Source organism: Thermobia domestica, chromosome 16 (genome assembly GCF_964235325.1).
Source record: "Thermobia domestica chromosome 16, izTheDome1.hap1.1, whole genome shotgun sequence".
Classification (NCBI taxonomy): Eukaryota; Metazoa; Arthropoda; class Insecta; order Zygentoma; family Lepismatidae; genus Thermobia; species Thermobia domestica.
In genome coordinates this window covers 152,451,202-152,475,609 of record NC_137469.1, presented here as the reverse complement: position 1 = coordinate 152,475,609, position 24,408 = coordinate 152,451,202, and the positions used below count along the sequence as shown (strand labels likewise).

At 35.7% G+C, this 24,408-nt stretch overlaps 1 protein-coding gene across 2 annotated transcripts in view; it reads right to left on the bottom strand.

Annotated features, from left to right (window-relative positions):
- LOC145673474 (nardilysin-like) overlaps window positions 1-24,408 on the bottom strand; it is a 276,674-nt gene that overhangs the window by 11,741 nt on the left and 240,525 nt on the right. For both annotated transcript variants that reach the window (XM_081743202.1, XM_081743203.1), the window contains 2 exons: window positions 20,174-20,408; window positions 9,053-9,196 (listed from right to left, as the gene is read on the bottom strand). In XM_081743202.1, the coding sequence (XP_081599328.1) occupies window positions 9,053-9,196; window positions 20,174-20,408 (379 nt within the window). The remainder of the gene's footprint in view (window positions 1-9,052; window positions 9,197-20,173; window positions 20,409-24,408) is intronic.

The following is a 24,408-nucleotide window of genomic DNA, read 5'->3' as shown; positions in this document are numbered from 1 at the left end:
GTGCATACAGGTGAGTTAACTGAGTGATTTTTGAAATGAACTGCCAACCTTTTTCAGTTGACCATTGCAACCCGTACCTTGAGCTTCGGTGCTCAGGGAGTTTGACTCCAGGTTTAGAAGCCGTAACCACGCGCATCGCGTCGAGCTTCAAGTATGACTTTTTGTTAAGGGGCACAAGCTATTTAGCCGGTGAAGGACGTTTTCTTACGGCTAGCCCCAACTAGTGAAGTCCCAGGTCCGCAGACCTTGTGCGTTTAAAATGTTATACACGCGCCCTCCAACATCAGCATTCTACTTTGGAGAATTTCTTGTTTAATTTGCTGAAGAATCACCTCTACGTTTTAGGACGGTTCAGCGTAACAACTGGATTCATCGTGGGACGATCCGGACAACTTTTCCCCAGTGCTAACCCCCAAAGTGTGTCAATGGTGTGAGAGAAGCATTTACAGTGAAATCCGAATCATAATCCTATATATTTTAAGGGCTATCGCGCACTGAAAAGGCAAAGTGTGATTTCAGTGACGAAAATTATTTTACATATTCAGTGTTCAGTGTTGTGTTCATTCCTCTTCGCTATTTTTTTTTTATATATGATAGTGTTCTAATAAGTAAGTATAGTGTCATTTAATCCAGTGTGTTTTCGTTGTTTGTATGAGTGATGTTTGTGTGCGCTATGGTCTGGATGACCGTCTGATCGTCCGTGAGGTTTTCGAGACGAGACACCCGAACCTCTCGGCGCCTAATGCTCATCTCATTACTGAGACCATCGAGCGATTTGGGAACAGTTTGTAATTCTTCTTGGAGAGGTCCTTCATCGTCCTGTCCAGGTAAGTTCCAGTCTCAGGAGAATACTTATTGGTAGGACCACGAACCACGAACAGCGACCAGAACTCCGGATGGTCACAAATAAATGTCTGCCCGAACAGTGACCCGAACTCCTGACGGTTACAAATAAATGGCACCCGAACAGGGACCCGAATCGAGACCGTTGGTGCTCGAATACTCATAAGATCAATATTTTAACATACCATTTGTCTTTCAGCTCAGTACCAGGAATTAAAACAAAAAAAAAAAAAAATCTCTTTCAGATGATTTTAATCATATGTTTTTGTGATAGCTTATTTTATTTTGCTCAAGATGCCATACACGCAAGCAGAATTAGCTTTACTTAATGAGAAATTAGATTTACTTTTTCAAAACTTAGAGGCTAGAGAAAGCAAGCAGCAAGAGAATTTTGATAGATTAGAAAAAGAGCTAAAAAGTGAGTTAGGTCAGAAGATAGACGCTTTACAGGACGTGTTTCGTGAAAATGACCAAGGAATAGAGAGCGCTGAAAATAAAACATCGGAATGTGAACCCCAGTTACAGTCAGATGTTCCTACTGGATACGAAACACCGGAATTTGAACCTCAGTTAGTGACTCATATTCCTAGTGTAAACAAAACATTGGAATTGGAACCTGAGCTAGAGACTAACACTCCTAATGAAAAGGAAACGCAGAAATCTGAATTCCAACCAGAGACAGGTAATCTAAACCAACCTCGTAACAAATCTGGCAACGATTTTATCTATTCAGAATCTAGTGACGCCGCTTGTAGTAGAAGTAGTGAAATCTACGAACATATGATTGTAGACGACAGAGGTCGTAAGCGCACAACAACAGCTGTCACAAACCACAGAGTAAAAAAGCACAAACGAGGCTACAGTTATAGCAATAGGCAAAGATACGCAGACCGGAGCGTAAACAATATGAAATTTAAAGGGAATCAGAACCAAGACCGCACTCGAAAAGGCAGTAACAGAAATGGAAGGAGTCGTAAATCACAGCCACGTAACCTGAGTTATCACAAACTAGACAGGAACCGCAACTTGTGTGACAACATTAAGAATAGATTTGTACGTAATAGTAATCATTGTAGGAATAGACGAACAAACCGTAATTATCAAAATAGAAATAGTAATCATAGGAAAAGAAAAAAAAAGTAACCAAGACTTTGTGTGTAGATACGAATTTTCTTTCAGGAAAGCCACACATTTCTTTTAATCTTTCTTTCAACTGTTAGGTGATAAACATGCATTTATTTTCTTCCTTTTTGCTTTTAGTTTTGATCAGAACACCTGGATACGAAAAGAAGAACTACGCATTTCTTTTAAAACTCATTTTTGCTTCTAGCTTTTAACTGTTCAGCAAAGAGCAGATAACGCGTTTTTTTTTCCTTTTTATTTTGATAACATAGCCGCTGCATTTTCGATCACCTGTTTATGTCGACGAATAACAGACGACACACAGCAGACTGATTCTTTGTATGTGTGTGTATGTGTGTGTCTTTGCTCAACGTAGTACTTCATACTTCAACCAGCTTTGTATTAGTGTTGCAAACCTTATCAATGACTTATTATTAGTTTAATGTTATTAATTTTTCTTGTTTTCATTTTAGATGTTTGATTTTAAGATTTTAGTAATTACGTTATATACGTAGAGAAATTGCATTATCCAAAAGCAATTTGAACTAGTAGCGCAGTTCCGTATCTCAGCCAGTGGGAAGATGTTTTGGCCTTATAACATATTTTTATTAAATGTTTTAAATTTTAAATTCCTTTTTAGGATCCCTTCCCACTTTCGAAATTCTCAAATATGTTACTACATGTTATTTATGATTAATGTTCGATTCTCTTTTTAGAATGTTTAAAAAAAATGTCCAGGTGCGCAGGATCAAAAAATTTTAGTTGTTACTTATATATATAGTTGTATGTTTATAAATAAAACAGTATGTAATCACATACGTAGGGGAATTGAATTTCAAAAGCAATTTGAATACTTGGCGAGATTTCCGTATCTCCAGCTAGTGGGAAGATGTTTTGGCCTTGTAATATATCTTATTGTGTTTTAAATTTTAAATTCCTTTTTAGTATCCCTTCCCACTTTCCAAATTCTTAAACATGTTATCATACGTATGACTCACAATTAATGTTTGATTTTATTTTTAGATTTTTTTTTAAAAAAAAAGAAAGTATCGAGATGCCCAGGATAAGAAAACTTTTGGTTGTTAATTATATGTACATTTTTACATCTGTGATTGAAACTTAGTGTGTAGTCACATGCGTAGAACATGAAATTTTACCCTATAATCAATGTTAAATTTCTTTTGTAGTGTTAATTTTAGATTTTAGTTTTCATTTTGATAGTAACCCGTAACTAAGAATGTGTATTCTTAGGTTAAATGTTTTGAGTATATTTTAGTGTCTAGTAACATTTCGGTGAATATTTTAATGTTTATGAATCGTAACTATATTGTGTACTTGTATGCTAACGCGTTGTAATGTTTATTTTTCGTATTAATTTTGAGAAAATTATATTTTAGTCACAGTATGTCCTTAAACTATTTGGAATTTATTAGTAAAATTGTTATTGTTATGGAGGATTTTTTTTTAAAAAATCAACATGGCCAAAGGTTTTGGATAACGGACCTTTAGGTTTTAGCCATAACAAACAGTATGGAGGATTTCCTTCAGAAATCAACATGGCCAAAGGTTTTGGAATACAAATCTTTAGGTTTCAGCCATACTACCAATGACGGATGATTTTCTTCAAAAATCGACATGGCCCATTATTTATGAGGTTTCAGCCGTCTTAGAGATATTGATATAGATCCCGAAAAATAAACTTATTTTCTTTCCAACAGCAGGAAGCCATAACGATTTTTGAAAATTATTTTGTTAATTATTTCATATGCTCGATGAGTGAATTTTAATGTGTTAATAAGACCATTTTGAATATTTTGTAGCGAAGATGCCTAAGAAAGTTTAACTGTTATGAAATGACATAACTGTTTTGTAGGGAATTTAATCTTGATATTTCAGACTGACCAGAAATTTGTAATGTCGTTGACTATACTCTTGTTTGTATCTCATGTTTTTCTTCTCACAGGTCTCATGCATTTTGTCTTATAGAGACATATCTACGGTGCTACGAGAGCATTTGTATTTTGTGTGTTCACACATTTTTTCTAGGTGGAAGACGTATGTTATGTTCCAGGGAACATACGCGTATTTTACTGAATATTAATGTTTATATTTCAGTTTTGTATAGAAACATTTTGTAAGTGCCTATGGTTGCAGGCCTATTCACGTTTCAGTTTTGCCTCACAGGTGTCGATGGCATATTTCGTGTGTAAGTACGTGTAGTATTACACATTTTTCCCACCTATGGTTTCGGTCAATTCATGGCGTAATGACCATTTATTTTTAGGAATGTTTGGACTATTGAGTCAACTTCCTTGATTCAGACCTTTGAAAAACTCGGATCGATATTGAATAGTTTTCAACGCTTTATTAATAATTTTTTTGCAGATAATACTCACCTATTCTGGTAACCATACAATGTTTACGTTTCTGGAAGTAAAATAAAACCATTATTCTAGGCCTAAGCTAATAATAACTTTGTTTCAGAAGAAATCATTTGTTACATTGAGCATTATCGAATTAAAGTCTCGATTTTTTCATGACGAGCGGAGTCATTTTGACCTTATGGCGTGCCAAATTTTCTCCATACATGTCAACGAAATCACGATCTTTTCTTGATATATCGAATCATGCTTGTTTCTTGGAATCAGTATGAACGTCAGCTTTGACACTTGTTTTTTTTTTTTTTATTATTATTTTTGAAAAACGATTTTTCGTTTTTTTCTGCCAAACAACACGAGGCACAAAAAAAAAAAAAAAAAAAAAAGGGACATAGAAGTGAAAACCTTATTTTGTTTGTATATTGTCAGTTTATCATGTGTTTACATTTCTATTCATTTTACTTTTTCAATGATTTTTATATTTTTCAAATATATTATAGTAATATCGAAACTTTGACAATAATTCTAATATTTTAGTACCTTTAACATGTTTGCCATTTGCTTATTCATTCATATTTTGATATTTTAAATACAGATATCAGTATATTTACTAATTTTTATTGAGATATTTGATAATTCTTTAAGTCGATGTTTTCTTGAATAGTTATTGAGTGTGCATATTTACTTATTTTTTTATCAAATAAAGTGATCGAAACGGAACACTTAAAACATTTTACGAAAAGTATTTTTTTTAAATATTAAGAATTCAATAGCCCTACAAACGCTTTTTGCGCATTTTTAGTGAAGTTATTATACAGATGTTATAACCATACCTCGTTTCTCACACCAGTGTTTTAAAAAAAAATCTTCCCTTCTCCCCTCATCAACTCACCGTTGGAGAACCATGGAGGATACTCACACATGAAGACAGCATGGTTTCAACATGTGAAGAAACGGAAGATAAGGAAACCCAACTGCACCAATTGTTCAAGAGGATCTTATTACTTCATGGAACACTTGGATTGGATATTGTTCATGCAGGACCCTCATCATGTTGTAGTGAGTGAATAAGTAATTTCACTATTTTAAATAGCCCTTTTTCAGGTGAAAAACCATTCATCGTTTATGCACGTAAGTCTCACACCATATCACAGTGTTGCCAACTAACTAATTTTAAATTTTTGGCGAAAAACCTAATTTTATTCATACTTCATCATACGGCCAAGGGTTCTCACCCTGTCTACGTGTGCTCTTAACAGGTCGTTCTCGCTCGGATCCCAAATCTATAACCGCCACCAGGTTATAGAAGGATTTTTGTGGACACTCTGTATATTTTGTAAAGACTGTGATTATTATTTTCGATTTGTACTTTATTCTGCAACACATATAAGTTCTTTCTTTGGTGGGAATTGCTTCCTTCCCACACAACTGGACAACGAAGTTTTTCATCGTTTTCTCATATATATATTTAAAACGTTGCTTTTGGTGAGAACATTTCAGCGAATGACTAACCATTTCAGTTTCTTCCTGACTTATTATATGCACAGTATATATTCTATAGTTATTGGGAACTGAATTAAGTGTTTTCTTTAATCGCTTATGGAAACATTATAATAGATTAGAGAAATACGGGCTGATCAGATGTTCCAGCCACAAAAGTGGCACCAACTGCGTTGTTTCGTACTCGTTATCTGTACTTTCTCACGCCAAAGTTATCGCCGTGTCTGGTGCATTATGGGCACTTGACTAAAATTAACATAAATTGTTTTCTATATTCTGTTTGTATGTGCATACAGGTGAGTTAACTGAGTGATTTTTGAAATGAACTGAGCTCCCTCGTGGCTAAGCGGTTAGCGTACGCGCCTTCGGCGTGGGAGACCCGGGTTCGATTCCCGGCGGGAGCTCATGTGGTTCGGATTCCACGTTAATCAGTAGGTCTACGTCTCATATAGCCTCGCTGCTGAACGGGACGCTAAACTAAAATCAACTCAACTTGAAATGAACTGCCAACCTTTTTCAGTTGACCATTGCAACCCGTACCTTGAGCTTCGGTGCTCAGGGAGTTTGACTCCAGGTTTAGAAGCCGTAACCACGCGCATCGCGTCGAGCTTCAAGTATGACTTTTTGTTAAGGGGCACAAGCTATTTAGCCGGTGAAGGACGTTTTCTTACGGCTAGCCCCAACTAGTGAAGTCCCAGGTCCGCAGACCTTGTGCGTTTAAAATGTTATACACGCGCCCTCCAACATCAGCATTCTACTTTGGAGAATTTCTTGTTTAATTTGCTGAAGAATCACCTCTACGTTTTAGGACGGTTCAGCGTAACAACTGGATTCATCGTGGGACGATCCGGACAACTTTTCCCCAGTGCTAACCCCCAAAGTGTGTCAATGGTGTGAGAGAAGCATTTACAGTGAAATCCGAATCATAATCCTATATATTTTAAGGGCTATCGCGCACTGAAAAGGCAAAGTGTGATTTCAGTGACGAAAATTATTTTACATATTCAGTGTTCAGTGTTGTGTTCATTCCTCTTCGCTATTTTTTTTTTATATATATGATAGTGTTCTAATAAGTAAGTATAGTGTCATTTAATCCAGTGTGTTTTCGTTGTTTGTATGAGTGATGTTTGTGTGCGCTATGGTCTGGATGACCGTCTGATCGTCCGTGAGGTTTTCGAGACGAGACACCCGAACCTCTCGGCGCCTAATGCTCATCTCATTACTGAGACCATCGAGCGATTTGGGAACAGTTTGTAATTCTTCTTGGAGAGGTCCTTCATCGTCCTGTCCAGGTAAGTTCCAGTCTCAGGAGAATACTTATTGGTAGGACCACGAACCACGAACAGCGACCAGAACTCCGGATGGTCACAAATAAATGTCTGCCCGAACAGTGACCCGAACTCCTGACGGTTACAAGAAAAACTGACGGATTCATTGGACTAAATCTTAAACCCAGTAGATGTGAGACAACTGCGTACGAACGAGCAGAGCTGTATTTTGGACGTAAACTCTACACATTATTTTATGGGATCTGAACCTTAAAGAGTTCAATTATTCCGCAGGTAAGGAAAAACATATGAGGCAAGTAGTAAGCAACGTAAAGCTTGAAGAAGAAAGGAAATATGCTAAAATAAGAATAAGAGGCGCGAGTAATTACTCCGAGGAAGATAAGGTTTTACTGAAGAGATTCAATCGAGCATCTCTGTTAAAACATTATAATCCTAAAGCTAGTTCCATTATTTTTCGACTTTTTGTAGCAATAAATAAATCTAATTTGAGTTCTCTTTAATTAAGAAAATGTGGTAAACCAAACATAATAATCAAATGTAATGTATGCCATGTCCCTTCCGTTATTAGTATAATAGTAAGTACTTATATAAATTAAACTAATTCATATGTATAATTATATGTATAATTTTAGGTATTCTATTATTATGTGAATAAGGCAGTTACAAATGGTGTATTTTCTTTAGTTAATTTACATTGGTGATTTTATGGCACAAGTTAAATTGATATTTATATTTGAAATTTGTTACTTCGTCAAACAAGTAAAAGAAAGCGTGAAACACTTCGAAACTTACATCACTCAAGAAAATTTTACATATTATATATATATATATATATATATATATATATATATATATATATATATATATATATATATATATATATATGTGTGTGTGTGTGTTTGTGTGTGTGTATGTGTGTGTGTGTGTGTGTTATACAAGTGTTATTCCTCCTCATGTTAAATATATAGTATATTTTGTTAATAAAATTAACTACCAAAACTCACATTCTTATTGTAACATTCGAAGTATACGCATAATGGTTGCAATGTCTGAATCAGTTTACCATTTAGATCTTTTATACACGAAACACGTTATATGTTTCTTCTTTTCTTATTTTGTATACAAGCTTTCCTTGTTATGTGCGATCTCACTTATGAGTTTTCACCAGAATGCGATTTAGGTAGGAGAGAAAACAGAAAAAGATCATGAGAAAATTGACCACTAATTTTGCAGTCAGCCTGTATGGTTTACTTTACGCGTTTTCGTGTTATGTGATAATTTGCGGAAACGAATTATTCTCGTAATACGAGGAATAGGTGTAATTTTTACATAGATTACTGTATGTAAAGCAAAGGCGCCTGCCTTGTCTTTTCTCTTCATAAACCTAAACTGTTCCTCCCAAACTGCTTCATCTTTTCTGCCGTATATTTCAATATTTGTATCTTTCTGTTGAGTATTCTAAGTACAATTTTACGAATACGTGATAATGAACTAATTGTTCTGCACTCCTTAAATTCTCTGCGTTTCTTTCGGAACGAAATAATGAAATCTGTCAACAATCCTCCAGTACCTGTCCTGTTTTATATAACGTACACATAACCTTCTCTCTACAAAAATTCTGAATAAACTTGATAGGTGTAATAAGTATCACAGTTTTCCATTTTCGTTTCGCTAGAAAGGCTCTCAAATTCTTTCTCTTGTCTTCTTGTACGAGAGTTTCACTTTCAATATATAGACTACGTGGCTTGTTTGCTAACTTTCATGTAATTTGTAAAGGTCTTCAAGATAGTAGTTATAGAAAACGAAAATGTGAATTGCAAGCCGTTCTTGACTTTTTTAGCCCATTAAAACTATTTTCTACTTGTAATTATAATTATTTTCTACCTGATTTATGAAGAAATATAATACTAAATTTCTTACCAATATTAGCTCTAAAATGCACATGTCCTTAATTGTTGCAGGTCCACTCTGGTAGTAGTTTGTTATAACAGAATTGGAGTCCGCAGGGTTGAAGTTTTGAACTCGACAACACGATTCACCCAAAGGCATCTGTACAACTCGCATCTAAGAGTAAGCAAAATAACAGAACTAAGGGAACAATAAAACCAGTGAAACTAAACTGATAGTTTTATATTTTATAGGTAAGTAGGAAGGTTATTGTGAGAAAAATTATGAGATAGAGTAAGCCATCTCCTTCTGCAATCAATACTGAAATTTCGTCTCGCTGTGTGCTAAGTCAGCACTTATAAAAATCTCTCTCAATATAATGCTTGCAGGTATATAAAGATATGATAATGTCAAGCAAAATATATCCGCTGCAAGCAGGTGAAGTTTATCTTTCGACCTTTCCGTTCTAACGAAGAGTGAGATGGATCACTCGAAATCTCAATATATGATACTCACATTGTTCATCTAGCAATATGCATAACACACTTTTCACTTTATTAGAATAAAACTGTAACGACTTTCCCAGACAATCCTCTAATAGGTATACATACGCCCATTTAAATATCAGTGTTCCAATGATTTTCTTATTAAGCATGTTATAAAGAGTGTTATGAAGTAGTCCACATTTCCAAAATAACTAATTTGAAAACGAGGATATATCCTCTATGTGCTCATGACCCGAAGATCCACTATGTTATAAGTAAGGAGAATGAAACAAAAGAGAGACACTAACAATGCATCTTACGTACTTTATTAACGTGAAATAAGAAAAGAAATATATTTTAAGCGACAAGGTATGCTTCTCAACTGTGAGATGGGTTTAGAAATTTTGAATGTTTGATTGAGTAATACTATGAGACAGTACATTTTACAAACTTGTACTTGTTACTGGTCATACTCATAAAGAGCACAGTTGTGGCGCAACAAGATTTGAGGATCATAAATCTAAACAGCGATAATTCGTTTCAGAAAAAATCCGAACATCTTTAAATAACAGGAAGCAAGCAATCCAGAACTTTGGTGGCATGGTTCATATCCCAACGATCATCAAAAAGCATTGTTGTTAACGCAACAAGTAGTACAGTTTTGCCAACTTGATAGAAAATTTGTCTTCAAATGGTACTATGTGAATTTATTATATGCCACGAATGTCTGCATAATCATGACCAAAGTACATGTGCCTTACACAAATATTCTTTTACACGTGTGTCACGTTCGACGTTGTTTTTAAATAATATTTTATTTCGAATGACAAAATCAAATATTAAAAATATAATCGTGTTTAAGATTTGAATTCTAGATTCTAAATAAAAGTTTAATACGTAACATGCTGCAAGTTTATCGATATAAGGGAATTCGTCTCTTATTACGGCCTGATTCTTTGATGATTACTTCCTTAATCTACTGGCATATTCGTTTTATGCGTACAGTATCCTAATCTGATAAATATGAAATACGCATGCTATCAAGCAGGGATAATAATATATAAGATCACTGAAATAATTTTATTTATTTATTTATTGAACAAATTCCCAGATACAGTACAACTTTGCCATTTTACACAGGGAAATGTTAACAATCAGGAAAAAGAAAAAAGCAAAAACAGTGTCAACAAATAGTACAAAAGTAATATTACTTCGCCAAAACTCGTTTAATTGCTCTTTCAAACACCGGATAACTCGAAAAAAATACCCCCATCAGATGTTAAATGACCGTAACAGTTCGGTATTCTGTAAAAAAGAGACCTCTGTATAATTGCCAACCTAGGGCGGGCAAGATGGAATAGGTGGGTATTCCGGGTTATGTGGGGAGGGACACGTAAGGATACTTCTCAAAGAAATGTTTCCGATCTTAAGTTTCCATTAACTATTTTATGAAGAAATTTCAGGTCAGAATTATTTCTGTGTACTCCCGGAGTCTGGATATTAAGATATCGCAAGAATTCTTCCTTAGGTAATATTCGAATTGAGGGAACACGAACGCGTACTATTGCAATAAAGAAATTAAGAATAGAATCAAGTCTAGAGAGATGTATAGGTGTGGCCATGGCCCATATGGGAGAGCAGTATTCGATCTTGGGCGCTATTAGAGTTTTATAAAAATTTGCTAATGATGAAACAGTAATAGTTTAGTAAATCGATATAAAAGCCTGAACATGCACATTTAATTCTTAAGTATACAGGAGATGTGGTCAGAGAATGTGAGTTTCGAATCAAAGATGATACCAAGATCATTATGACAAGAAGAATGTGTAATAGGGGAATCGTTGATATGGTATGTAGAGGGAACAGGAAACTTTTTCAGTATAATGGTAATACTGTCACATTTTTTGCTTTAAGTTTTATGTGCCACATTTTACACCAGCCTATAAGATAATTTATGTCTTCCTGTAGGGCAATCGTGTCTTGGAGACACGATATTTCTCTGTATAATTTACAATAGTCAACAAGTAGTACAAGGCCACTAGGATGAGCTGATAAGTGAGAGTAGAGGTCATCCATATACAGGACAAATAGCAGGGGCCCAAGTGGCACTCCCTTATGGCACCCCTGAGATCACGGGTTAGGGATTAGAAGTCACCTCTGAAAGAACAACTCTCTATTTACGGTCTTTTAAGTAGTTAGTGATTAAAGAGAGAAATTTGCCATGTATATTAAACCTATTGGAAAGCTTGTGGAGAAAATAAATGTGATTGACAGAATCAAAGGTCTTGGAAAGATTAAAAATTAAAATAGGTAACATCTAATTGAGTATTGTTATTCATACATTTAACTGCACAGGAAAGAAGAGTACTTACGTTTGTAAGACTTGAGCTTTTCGGTAGAAAGCCGTGCTGAGAAGTGTGAGTAAGGTGAGGTGAATTTAAGTAGCCTGTCTATTTTTCGCAAATAATAGATATTACTGGAAGAAGAGATATTGGCCTATACATGATTTTTAAGATCATATTTATATATTGGGGTCATGTGAGCTAGTTTCCAACTGGTGGGATAATGCCCTTCCTTGAAGCATCTATTGAATAAGATGGATAGAGGAACCGCAATGACTAAAGCAGTTTTGTTGAGAAAGAGAGAACCAATGTTGTCGGGTCCAAGTGATTGCAAGAGAGCCAGAACTTCGTCCAGGATAGTTATGTTCTGGCAGTGCTGTTTAGTCAGTAATATATTTTTATAGGCGAAGTTATACAGCGCCCATTTGAAATTATTTCATTCAGAATCACTCAGGTTTTTAAGTCTTTGGAATCTGTAGATTAGGGTTCCAACAATCATTGTCTTTGTGTTTCCCTTAAAGTTTACAACAATGCTCCATTGCTCCATTTACGACTCATATTGTTGTTCGCCGTTGTGTAGGTATTCTGAATATTGTAAGGCTCTACACGTACTAGTTGTAAACAACTTCAGATGACATCGCCAACCATTGTCAACTAACAACGATTAATGGAGTTAGCAACATTTCTGGACAAAAGGAGCCAAAACACCACCAGAAGGCATCAATCTTCACCGATTGATTATAACCTCCACTTTCTAGGAGGATTGGTCTCTGAATTTTATATCCTGCTCTCTAGGATGCTCGATCTCTGAGAGGTACCTATACACACTCCTTGGCCACAAAAATCTTGGATCTTGTCATCCTAGGACGCTTGGTCTCTGGGTTCTTACAAATTTGCCAACAAACCACCAAATATCTACGAGGAATTTAAAATTTGGACTGTCGGATTTTTATGCAAATGTATATTTTATTTGCTTATCTCTGTTAGACTTGGTAAGGGTTTCTAACAACGATAATATAATTCGGATTTGAAGTTTTATAGTGCATATAATTGTATATTTTAAAGGTTAATGTATATGTATTAATCTTTAAGACCTTATCCAGTATATTCTGTTTTTAAGATATGCGCTTATAGCATGCAGTAATGTTTATGCAACATAATGCCTTTTTGAATGGAGGATGAGGAATGCCTAGTTCAAGGAGGAACAATATTGTTAGCAACTAAGGCAAACACAAGATAAACATGTTCTGAAAACTTACAAGTTTTTTTTTTCTCACATTCCCAGCCCTTCCTCGCTTTCTTGAAAGATTAGACATGAAATGGGTGAAAAAAAAAAAGAAAAAAGAAAGAAAAAAAGAAAACGTTGCGAAGTCATTCTCTTGTATTATATAAGGGGAAAGAAAGTTTGGAGAAAGGAACAACTGGTACTCAATGGTATAAAGAAATTTAGTGTCTCTGATACACCATCCCAGCCGAATGCTTCTCTGTGAAAATATAAGAAACAAACCATTCCACCATTGGGCAAAATGGGCAACATAGGTATAGTTCGTTTCTTCAAATGAAGTACAGTTCGTACATAAAGAATGCCGTCTTCACGTATGGTAATTCATGCCATAAATAAGTCATCGTCTGATCATATGGAAAGGAAACTTCTAGAAACCTCCCTTCCTCGATATCTAAATAGCCAATCAGACCCTTCATTTCAAACAATTGATAGTTGCTTGTCAACTCTACATGGAGTCTTACATTGTTAGTTGCCACAGTTACAAACGCTATCGTTTAAGTTAGTTGCTCTTTCATTGCTTGATATCTGTTTCATATTAGCCATAGTATTAGGAAGAAACTTCAGACACAATGGGTGTTAAGACGTTGCAACCCCGCAAATGCGGTCCAAAGAGGGATGGAGGGACAATTTGCAGTGTCAGTGAAAATTGCGATCTAAAATTTCTGGATAAATTAATATTCCAACGAATGTCATGGCTAACACTTCATTTTCTTTAAAATGATACAATTTCTCAATTGCAATACTATCCATGGCCCTGTCAGCACTAGCGTGCGCAGGACATTGGGAATGTGGGTGCCAGAGCTAAAGTACCACCATATGGAATGTCGTCCTCTCCCCCTTTCCCCTAAGAAAAGATAGCGTTATTGCACCCGACGCTGCGTCGGTGACGCACGGCACACATGCAGACGGGAAATAATTTACACGTAATCTCTTCTCAATTTGTAATAATTCTACATAAAAAAGTTTGTCTAATGGGGGTGCCAAGGCACCCATGGCACCCACGTTGCGCACGCCTATGCCTGTGAGGTATGGGAATAGGGAAATTTGGGGGAAATCAGGAAATATACCTGAAAACCTTCTTAGAAAGCCTTATTTTCAGGGTTTCTTGCTCCTGAAAAGATCTCGGGTGGAATTACGTGGCCTTAATGTACCCTGAAAAATACATTGGCGTATTGGTAATATTTCTGCAAAATACCATTCCGATATCATACATAATAACGTTGTAAGAAATAATTCCCCAATCCTCTTAGTTATTCAATTGCACATTAGGGTGATTCTTTTGACACCCTTTATTTTGAAACCTGGAGATATAAAGGGAAACCATTTATAAAATTTCATTCGTATGTGTTCCACTTAATTTTGCATTATTGTACTTCATCATTCTTTTTTTACTTTGACACAATAAACACCTTTGCCCCTATCTGACACGTTAGAAAGAAAATAAGAAGTATTAGAGATTAAATTACTTTTAAAATAAAGGAAAAACTAATATCATGTAACAATCCACACTAAATGTCAGTCTTAATGTCGTCAATATTATTATCACTAGTGTCGACACAAGTAGGAAGTTCGAACTGTTCACTTTCATTTTTACAGTCCGCACACTTGCAATGCGTTGTATACTACATCCATGAACTTTTGCGCTTGTAACGTGCTGCAGTTTTATGCAATCGTGTAACAAACCATATTAAATGTAAATCTGAACGTGGTCAAAATCATCACTACTGTCAACAAAAGTAGGACGCTCGAATTGTTCACTTTCATTTTCACAGTCAGTACACTTGTAAAGCATTGTACACTGCATTCGTGAGCATTGTACATTGCATTTTGTACATGCAGCAAGGAGTGTTTCACTTTTTCCAAGAACAACTGAATAATTCCCTACATGTACGAGCCGCTTCAGGAAAAGCTGTCCATGTTGGTTCCCAGCTCCTAGTTTCATTTCTGTGTCAAGGTTGTTTAATCAAACAGTGTCTCCAACAATAGCCGGTTTGATAAGCACTCCTCAAGACATGTTAAAATAAAGCTGATTTGTTGGTGGTATTTTATCCATGGAACGTCCTTTCTATGTAAAGAGTTCTTTCCTACACTCATTAACTGTGCTATGACATGATGACTTATACATCAAAACAACAAATTTGTCAACTTCGTCCATAAAAATCTCCATTTCTGCAGGTTGCTGGGACAAAATCTTGAACGTCTGTGTGATCATCGGGAGATTTCTGTGTTTCCCAAGCGTTTTTCCATAACCAGTAAACAAGGAAGTTGTGTCGCAACCCGACAATACATGGAAAAATAGAAGGGAAGTAGCTTTTTCGACTCCAAGCTTGGTAAATAGTAGATGAATTGGGATGTACTCTGAATTCTTTCCAGTGCCAAATACAATCCAAAACAAAGTCTGCTTGTAGTTGATTAAATTTTGACAAAGAAAGCACTACAACATCAGTGTCTACTGTCCGAATGATGATAGATTTATGTCCAACTTGAGACGCCTCCTTAGCATAAAGCAAAATTCTTCTATCCGCTTCCTCTTGACTGCATGGCTGAAGATTTTCTTGGGTACATAATGGTGTATTGCATAATATCAGTTCTCCTTTCGTAGTTACCACTTCTTTCCTGACCCGAGGTACGAGTTTGGTTGCAAATAGATCGAAAAGTTCCTTCTTGTTATCACCATTGAACAAAACGTTCTTTCAAGTTCTAGGCGCAGGTGTATTACTACGAACTTTTCGTTTTATGCCAGTATCTCTAAACATCCTGGTCTCAGCTTCCAAACTGTCAGGTTTGTAATGATCCCAGACAATGTCAATTCTGATTTTACTGTCCCATTTGTGAAGAACTATACTGGAAAATCTGTGCGTACACATCAAAAGTCTTGGCATCTCCAGGAGGTATCATATGGACTAAGTCTGGGCCATCCAGTATGGCATATGATGCTGAAGGTTTATCGCTGGGAAAGTCACAAAACATTTTTGAAACACTGAAAAAGATCAGATTTCAGATTTCTTAGATTTTCGAAGACGTCCACAGTCTGACAAAGAAGGTGGGAATGGCTTTCATGAGTAAAATTTTGTCAAAATCAGAACCTCGCTGCTGACACACGGTATATAAATTTGAAGAGAGGCAGGCATCATTTCTTGCTCTTCTCATCAATTGCGCTTTGCTCTTGGTTTTGGAGGTTTTGTTTTGAATAACTTTACTTGATTGCGTTTGATCGGTTTTTTCAATTGATACTACTTGCTGTTCAATTCTGTTGTTGACACATGCTTTAAATTAACGCATTCCAAGATCTCTTATATTTCTTAAATCAACAGTTCTTTTTTGAGAAACAATGACTTTTTTATGCACATTTCGCAAGTCTTAGCTGCTGTCTTCAGATGGATTGCTTAAATCTTCAATAGGGTTTTTCAAAGTCTTTGCGTGTTTGAAAAATAAAGACTGGGTTTTTGATGAGCATTCATGGTGTTCTTTTGAGGCTGTGTTAGGTTTTTTAAATCCTTCTTTAAATTTTTGTATCAATCTTGTTACTTCAGGACTAGCTACCATCCACCGCCTCAAAACATTTGGATTTTCTGTTAGTCATATTGCACCTCCATCCCTCTTAACCTAAACATTGCACTGTTCATGCGCCTGGTCCAATGCTATTGCAGAAAATAATCTCCCACTAATATTGGCAAATTTCCCAGCTAAAAACTCCTCATGAATTCTCGGGTGTATCTGTAACATATTTTTCATGTCACGCTAATGCACTGGAAGCCATCTCGTATAGTTTTGGTGGTTAAATAAAAATAACCAAGGAGTGCATCTTGTGAGAGCGTTCAAATAGAACTCAAAGTTGAAGCTTCAGATTGATGACAAAAATTTCAGAAGCGAATTCTCTAGTTCCATTACTGTACACTAATATATGAATATTGGAATCCTTTCAAAATTGTCTTTACACCATTCCTTAAACGGAAGAAGCTCAACATTATCACGTTTTTCTTCATGCCCATTAATATATTGAGCATAAGCTTTTTTAGACAAGATAAACAGGGTACATAATGTCACCTGATGTGCATACCTTGCATTGTACTATGAAGCACTTTGATATAAGATTGAGCTCTACCCGAAGATGTTAACCCAGCCTCATATTCAGCCCATCCACTGCCATCTAAAAGATTTCCGAATACACTCATGATAGCCTTCTCCAGATGTAGGGTCCCCATCATCACAACATATCTGTCTTCACTAAACTTTTCAGGACATGTCCACTGAATACGTTTTGCAATAGTATACAGGGAAACATCACAAGTAATACCGGGTGTTTGTCCTTCATTGAGATAATTTACCACATCTACTACTACTGACATTGAATGTCTAATCATAGCAGGTGGATGCGCAACGTCTGGAAACATAGGTAGTAATCCACAATGAGTTAAGTGTTTTTCTCTACTTAACTCTTATGAAATACTGCTAAAAGGTGATATTTTGACCTAGCAAACAAGATTAGGAAATTATATTTTACAACGTTACTATGTATGATATAGGAATAGTAATTAGCAGAAACATTACCAATACTCCAATGTATTTTTCAGAGTATATTAAGGTCACGTGCTTTCACCCGGGATGAGGAAGAAACCTTTTTTAAAAGGGTTTTCAGATACATTTCCTGATTTCCCTCAAACTTCCCTTTTTCCATATCTCATAGGGGCATAGACAGAATTGCAATTGAGAAATTGAATCATTTAAAAAATAGGATATTCCAATGTTCTTTGGCAAAGAGATACCATAACCCCTTTGTATTATTTTAGGGTACATTATGGAGAAGGGGGCGGGGGGGGCTCAAACTTCCAAAAATGATATTTTAAAAGAAAAATTCCCGATTTCTTCCAAATTTCCCTTTTCTTGTCATACGGACATGCGCTATGTCGCATTTAAAAGCTTATTTTACTCTGAAGAGAACGACGTATCAACCATGAAATTCGGATGAATAGTGTTGAAGCAGTAGCTACTTAAAATGGCTATTGTAAAAAATGGCCCTATTTTTCAAGATGGCGGCCAAAAACTTTGGGTCCTACCTCTAGATTTCTTCTGCCGGGTGTAAACAAGTATTCCTGAAAGTTTCATCTTTTTTCCAGAAGTGTACAATTCTTATGGAATTTTCCACTTAAACTCCGCACTAATAATGATAAACTTAAATTGAATTTGGAACGGTTGTTTTAATCAGAAGTAATTGGTTTGTTACTTAGAAATTTTTATTTAAAAATCTCAATTCTATTTTGAATTACAAATACTATTGAATTAGAAGTGTTAAATTTAGCTACTTGAGTTTATAAATTTACATTTTGTAATTCTTTTCAATTTTCCATTCTTTTCATTTTTATTGTTTTCTTATCATTACCTTTATAAACATCCCAGCAGCTAAAATATAACAATTCTAGCAATAGATCAGCACTACATTTTTCAATATTTTTGGTGCTACACCAAAGTCGCCCCTGTTTGTTTTTTCTTTCTTTCTTGCTTTCTTCATTGTGTATCAACTTGGCTTTACGACGAGTTTCGTACTTTAGCTAGTAAGAAAGATGGAAAGGAATGGTAGCAGTATCCGCATACAACCAGGGCAACCCAGCTTGCTCTAGTCTGTATTTCTATCCTGATCTGCTTGGTTTTTGGACTTGAGCCCTATAGATAGGGGCACGAGTTTTTCGCACTAAGAATTTGAAAATTTCGCGTTTTGTTTTTCATATTTCGCGTTTTGTAGCATTTTCCAAATAAAGTATCTCATTTTGTGGCTCTTATGGAAAAGATATTCCCTGACATTTTCACAACTGTTATATTTATTCATAGATCACTACAGAAATAAACCATTAATTACCTAAAAACAAAATACACTGAATATTTCACTTGTATAAAATTATATTTTTTCAATCAAACTAAATGAAAATCAACTTATTATGAGTAGGAAAGTTTAGCTGTCTTCTGAAAACACATGGGCACAAGTACATTTAAGCATTAAACATAAGCATGTTACATGTTTCCACATTTTCCTCCTTTATTGTTGTACATTTGTAACTTATCACTAGTCCATGCCATTAGCTAGCTAATTAAAACGGCTTCTCCCCATCCAGCTGTGATGGTGATAGCTAATGCGCAGCATGTTCTCTATAGCCGTGTCCGAATCACCCAAATTGCACCGTTCATGTCCCGTTCTACCATTCCGTTAGCGTAAAACTGGCGTTTTTAAATTAATGAAAACGTATTTTTAAAATTTCGCGTATCGTTAGAAATTTCGCGCAAAACTGACAATTTCGCGTTTTGTCGCGCAACAGAAACCAATGAAAATACACATAAAATATAAAACGTTTAAAAAAAATGAAAATTACTTAATTCTGACGCATTTCGTTTTATCGTGCACTGTGAAAAACTCGTGCCCCTACCATTGGGCACGACGTTAGATCACCACTCGGACTCCGAGAGTGAGCATCATCCAGGTATGCCAAGATCTATACCGAACCCCAGACAGGCATTGTACAACCGGTTACCTATCCTAACAGCTAATGTGTGGCCAGTCGATATAATTACACATACTAACGAACGTATTTTTCTATATTTCTTGAATCCTGAGTAATTTATAACACACTATTAAAGTGATTTATATTTGTATGTCTAAGAAGTTCGAATGTTCCACGGGAACTCCGTTGGAATCAACCTCGCATCGATTATTTCCAGTGGATTAATTTTGGACCAGATTCATGATATAGCAGGCAACAATTAGTATGTATTCTGTATGCATAGACATTACAAAAAAAATAATTAACCACTAATAATTACGTACCAAAAGCAGAACTACTTTATTGCTTTGTTTACACAACTATTATAGTTTGTATTTTCACGACAGGTAGTTAATTTATCTTTTACCTGCAATTTTTCCTTTTCACTTTTCAATTCTTTATGTTTTGCCTGTTTCTGTGGCAGTGCTGTCGGCACAGAATATGCTCTAATTTCGATTAGTATACTCATATTTAGACTGAAACAGATATTACATTAGATATAAACTATTTACCTCAGGTAAGGTATTCATGATTGTTGGACGGTGTTTGAAAATAGATTTTACAATGCTGTATGCATTAATGGCTTGTTTGGCTGTTATGTTTCCTTGAACGAGGCACTGAATGTAGACTTCTTGCAGAAAAAGAGTCATAAAGTTGAAAAGCATGTTAATTGTGATTCCCTGAAGTGCTCTGTGCTTATCAATAGCAAGCCAATGGACTTTCATAAGAAGGGCTAGACGAACATCTCTGTAAAAGAAAAATAATTCAATGTAACGTAACATATATATATATATACATAAGATAAGATTTCTGTCACATTAATTTATTACAACTAATTATCACTTTTGATCCTGCGCGTATTTAAATTGTCAAAGCCCTGTGTACTGACGAAAATAAGGGTTATTTTTAAAAAATCGTATCTTCCTTAGTTTTTATACTAAACGGAAGAAATGAAAGTGGAAGTACCAATCTACTAGAGGATAAAAGTATCATGTTCTTACTGGTTTTCTGTCTTATGTAGCAAGAGGCCCATTTGACAAATGACTTTCAACTTCACAGACATTGAATTACTACATATACTGTTATATATATACACACACACTTAAATGTTTATAAACACTTCACAACTGTTAAAAAAATACTCAATATATACAAATTGGTTTGTTTCTCAACCACCCGACACTTAATAATTCCAATATTTGTCTTTTGCGTGAAAAACTTCAAAACATCTTCCAATGTAAAGGGCCACAACACATTTGAGACAGTGATTTGTGATCTTTTTTCCAGCAGCTTTTCCTGTACGTGATCTCTTCCGGTCTGAAAAGAACTTCAGATTGCAAACAAACCCACTTCTCGCCTTACAAAGTTAAAATATTTTGATGCCGCATTTGTGAAGTTTCCCTTTCATATAAACCCTGAATAAAATATGGCCTCTAAATACACATATTGCCACCTCTATTGTAAAAGTTTGCTCTGGCGTATACACTTCCCAACATTTCCCTCAACATGGTCCAACAATGGTCGAATTTTATGAAGAATGTCATAATTTTGTTGATTCTTAACTACTTGGGTGTCAATATCACTTACGTACAAGGTGGTCAAAATTTCAAGCAAAGCTGTCTCTTAATTTGCCAATTAGTATTGAATATGTATTGTGCAAAATAAGCTCTGTATTTAAGTAGTCCCACAATGCCAGTTTCCGTACAAAACATATGCGAATAATCGTTGCAAAATATAACTTTATTTCTCGCAAAGTAACTGGTTTCCATTTTTCAAATATTGAATTTGATTTCAAGGGACCTTCTACATTTTTCTATGCAATTTGTTGTCATGCATACCTATTTATCTCATCTCTCATAAATGGAAATGTATTGTCAACTCCCTCCCTTCCCGTGATAATGATAGCATCTTCTTTATTTCTCTTTCTACAATGACTGAAAGGCATCCTTGGTTTTACCTCTATGTAATTCACAAAACACCCAAAATTACTTTTCAAAGTAAACAGTATATAAAATTGGTATTTTAAATTTTAAATGGCCGAACGACGTAAGTTCACAGTCTATTGTTCTGGAACTACAGTAGGATTGAAAGTGTTAATCTCACAGTCCTGCAAACTGAAACTTTTGTTTTTGCAACATAAAGTCAAACAGGTGTTCTTACCTAATTTCAGTGTGCTGATTTCAAATTAGGATTATGACTACAAATTAGATTTCTGGGCTTTCGGTATCCATGGCTATCTTAGACCGTCACGTATGAGGAATGACGCGCATCTCTCAAGGGGTGGCTGTATTGGTTTCTTTCCCTCGAAGGGAGTTATTATACAAGCTATATATTGTTTCCGCATCAGACAAATCAAGATTTTGTGAAAATCTTGCATTGAGAAAATTCACATATTAATAATTAAGGTTGTGTTTTAATTTATTTCGTATGTTCAATGTAGCGGAAAGTAATGTTTTCTTTTACAGCACTATTTACTTATGCAATTTTAAAATTTTTAAAACTCTTCACAGATGTATATTTTGTTATTATTCTGAAATCTTTACCTTTATTTGTCCTAGCTCGTATCCTTACCAGTCTCTCACTAAACATTCCCCTTCCGTACATCTGAGTGGGTATATATTTTAACTTTGTAGTATTTTCCCTTTTGGTTGAATATACTTTTTCACTTCTAATTTGCGATCATGTTATAGTTTAAGCTCCTTCCGATACTCTAGTGCTTTAATCGCCAAAACCACTTTAACGACACGTGAAAATAACAAAAACTGCACTAACAATCACATGATTCCTGCCAGCTTTACTACTGAAAGAACTGTTGTTTTCTCTTGGAACATTTTTCTGCTAGTAAACTACCTCGCTAGTAAACTAGTAGTAGAACTAGTAAACTACCTCCGCTACTACTATATACAGCTGTAGCGTGAAGTTATCCTCATCCGAGACATAAAATTTTCTTCCTAAAATATTAAGTCTACCTGGGAGAAACGAAATTATAAAGGTTTCGGATTTTTATAATCTTTCTCTTGAATGTGTTAGAATGTGTAGAAACAAAGGAGAAAGTGTCAGATATTTTATTTTTCACTTTCATTTGTACGTAACGCATTCTAAGCGAGAAAACAAACATCTAGTTCGTCTTACGTTCGGCAATGTGACGCAGTAGTAAGTGGTGTACACGGGCCTTTCGCATACACTTCAACCTGAGAAGCTTGCGAATTGGTTTGCTCACAGTTGACAGTACGAGGTGGAATCTGTGGTCCAAATCATGTTACGATGGGGGTGTTATTGGCACACCAATTGACGGATCCCCCTTAGCAATCGGGTGTCACTTTGCTTACAGCCCTTCTCCTGGTGGTTTTGTGGCCACATGTTTCGCAAGGGGAGTCCATTGTGAGTAACGGGCCCCAATAGCTTTCGCAGTGGTCATCTTGAGTGTTAATCCATTCTCCCGACACTGTTTCACAATGCGTACGTATGAAAACTTAGCATGGAAAAGGACCATTACGTAATCCTTCCAATACCAGTTGATTTTCGGCGTCATTTGATAACACTCACTCATCTACAAGGTCAGACACAACACTGCTCCCGCGAGCAAACCCATAGTTCCAGCATGATACGCCAGGTGGAAACACTGAATCGAAAATGGTCGGATATACATGGAACAACCTTTTGTATATGTTCTCTCGAGACGCTGAATCAACCAAAAAAACTTGTCGCTATCTGTTACCGATTTTGATAACAGTCGATCAAGGTTAAAGCAGAAAACGGTTGATCCTACCACTTTCAGTTTGAACAGGGGTTACCGGAGGAGGTGGAACGCTGAATCGACGGCAGAAAATCGCTTCTCGATATCTTACCATTTTTGCTCTATGCAAATAAATGTTGACACCGGAAGTACTAGTAAAATTCAACCACTTCAGGTTTCCGCAGAGCGTTCTGGGCAATGTTGCTATTTATTACCCTTTTCGTTCTATGATGAGCGCTGAAACTGGAAATAGTTGATTTTTACTACTTCCGGTTTAGACACAGGGTTAACAGAGGAAGTGGGACCTATTCTTCGGACGCTGAATCGATTGCAAAAAACTGGTTCTCGAAATCATTCACTTCTTTTGCTCTCAGAAAATCAGTATTGAAACTAGAAGTACTAGTAAATTTAAACTAAGTAGTTTATTTCCAGTCTCGGTAGAGTGCTGTAGATGGTGATGACATGTTCGTGAGACGTTGAAGGACTACAAAAAACCACTTGTCACAATCTGTTACCGTTTTTCTTCTATGACAATAAACGTGGAAATCGGAACAGTTGATTTCTACCACTTTCGGTCTGAATACAGACTTAACCCAGAATATGGAACTTATTGTTGGGATACTAGATCGATTAAAAAGAGTTTTCCGATATATTTGACTGTTTTTGCTCTATGGAAATCAGTATTGAAAGCGGAAGTATTTGTAAATTTAACTACTTGAGTTTTGAAAGAGTGTTGTGGATGGTGACAGTATGTTACCTTGAAACGCTGAGTCGACTGCAAAAGAAAGAAAGAACAAAAACGTTTGTCGTTATCTAGTACCGTTTATGTTATACAGCGAACAACGCTGAAACCGAAAATGACTAATTTCAACCACTTTCGGTTTGAATAGGAGATTAACCGAACAAGTGGAATTTATTCCTGGGATGCTGAATCAATTGCAAAAAATAGCTTCTCGATATGCCTTACTGCTCTTGCTCTGATAAATGTCGAAAACAGACAGACGGACGGAC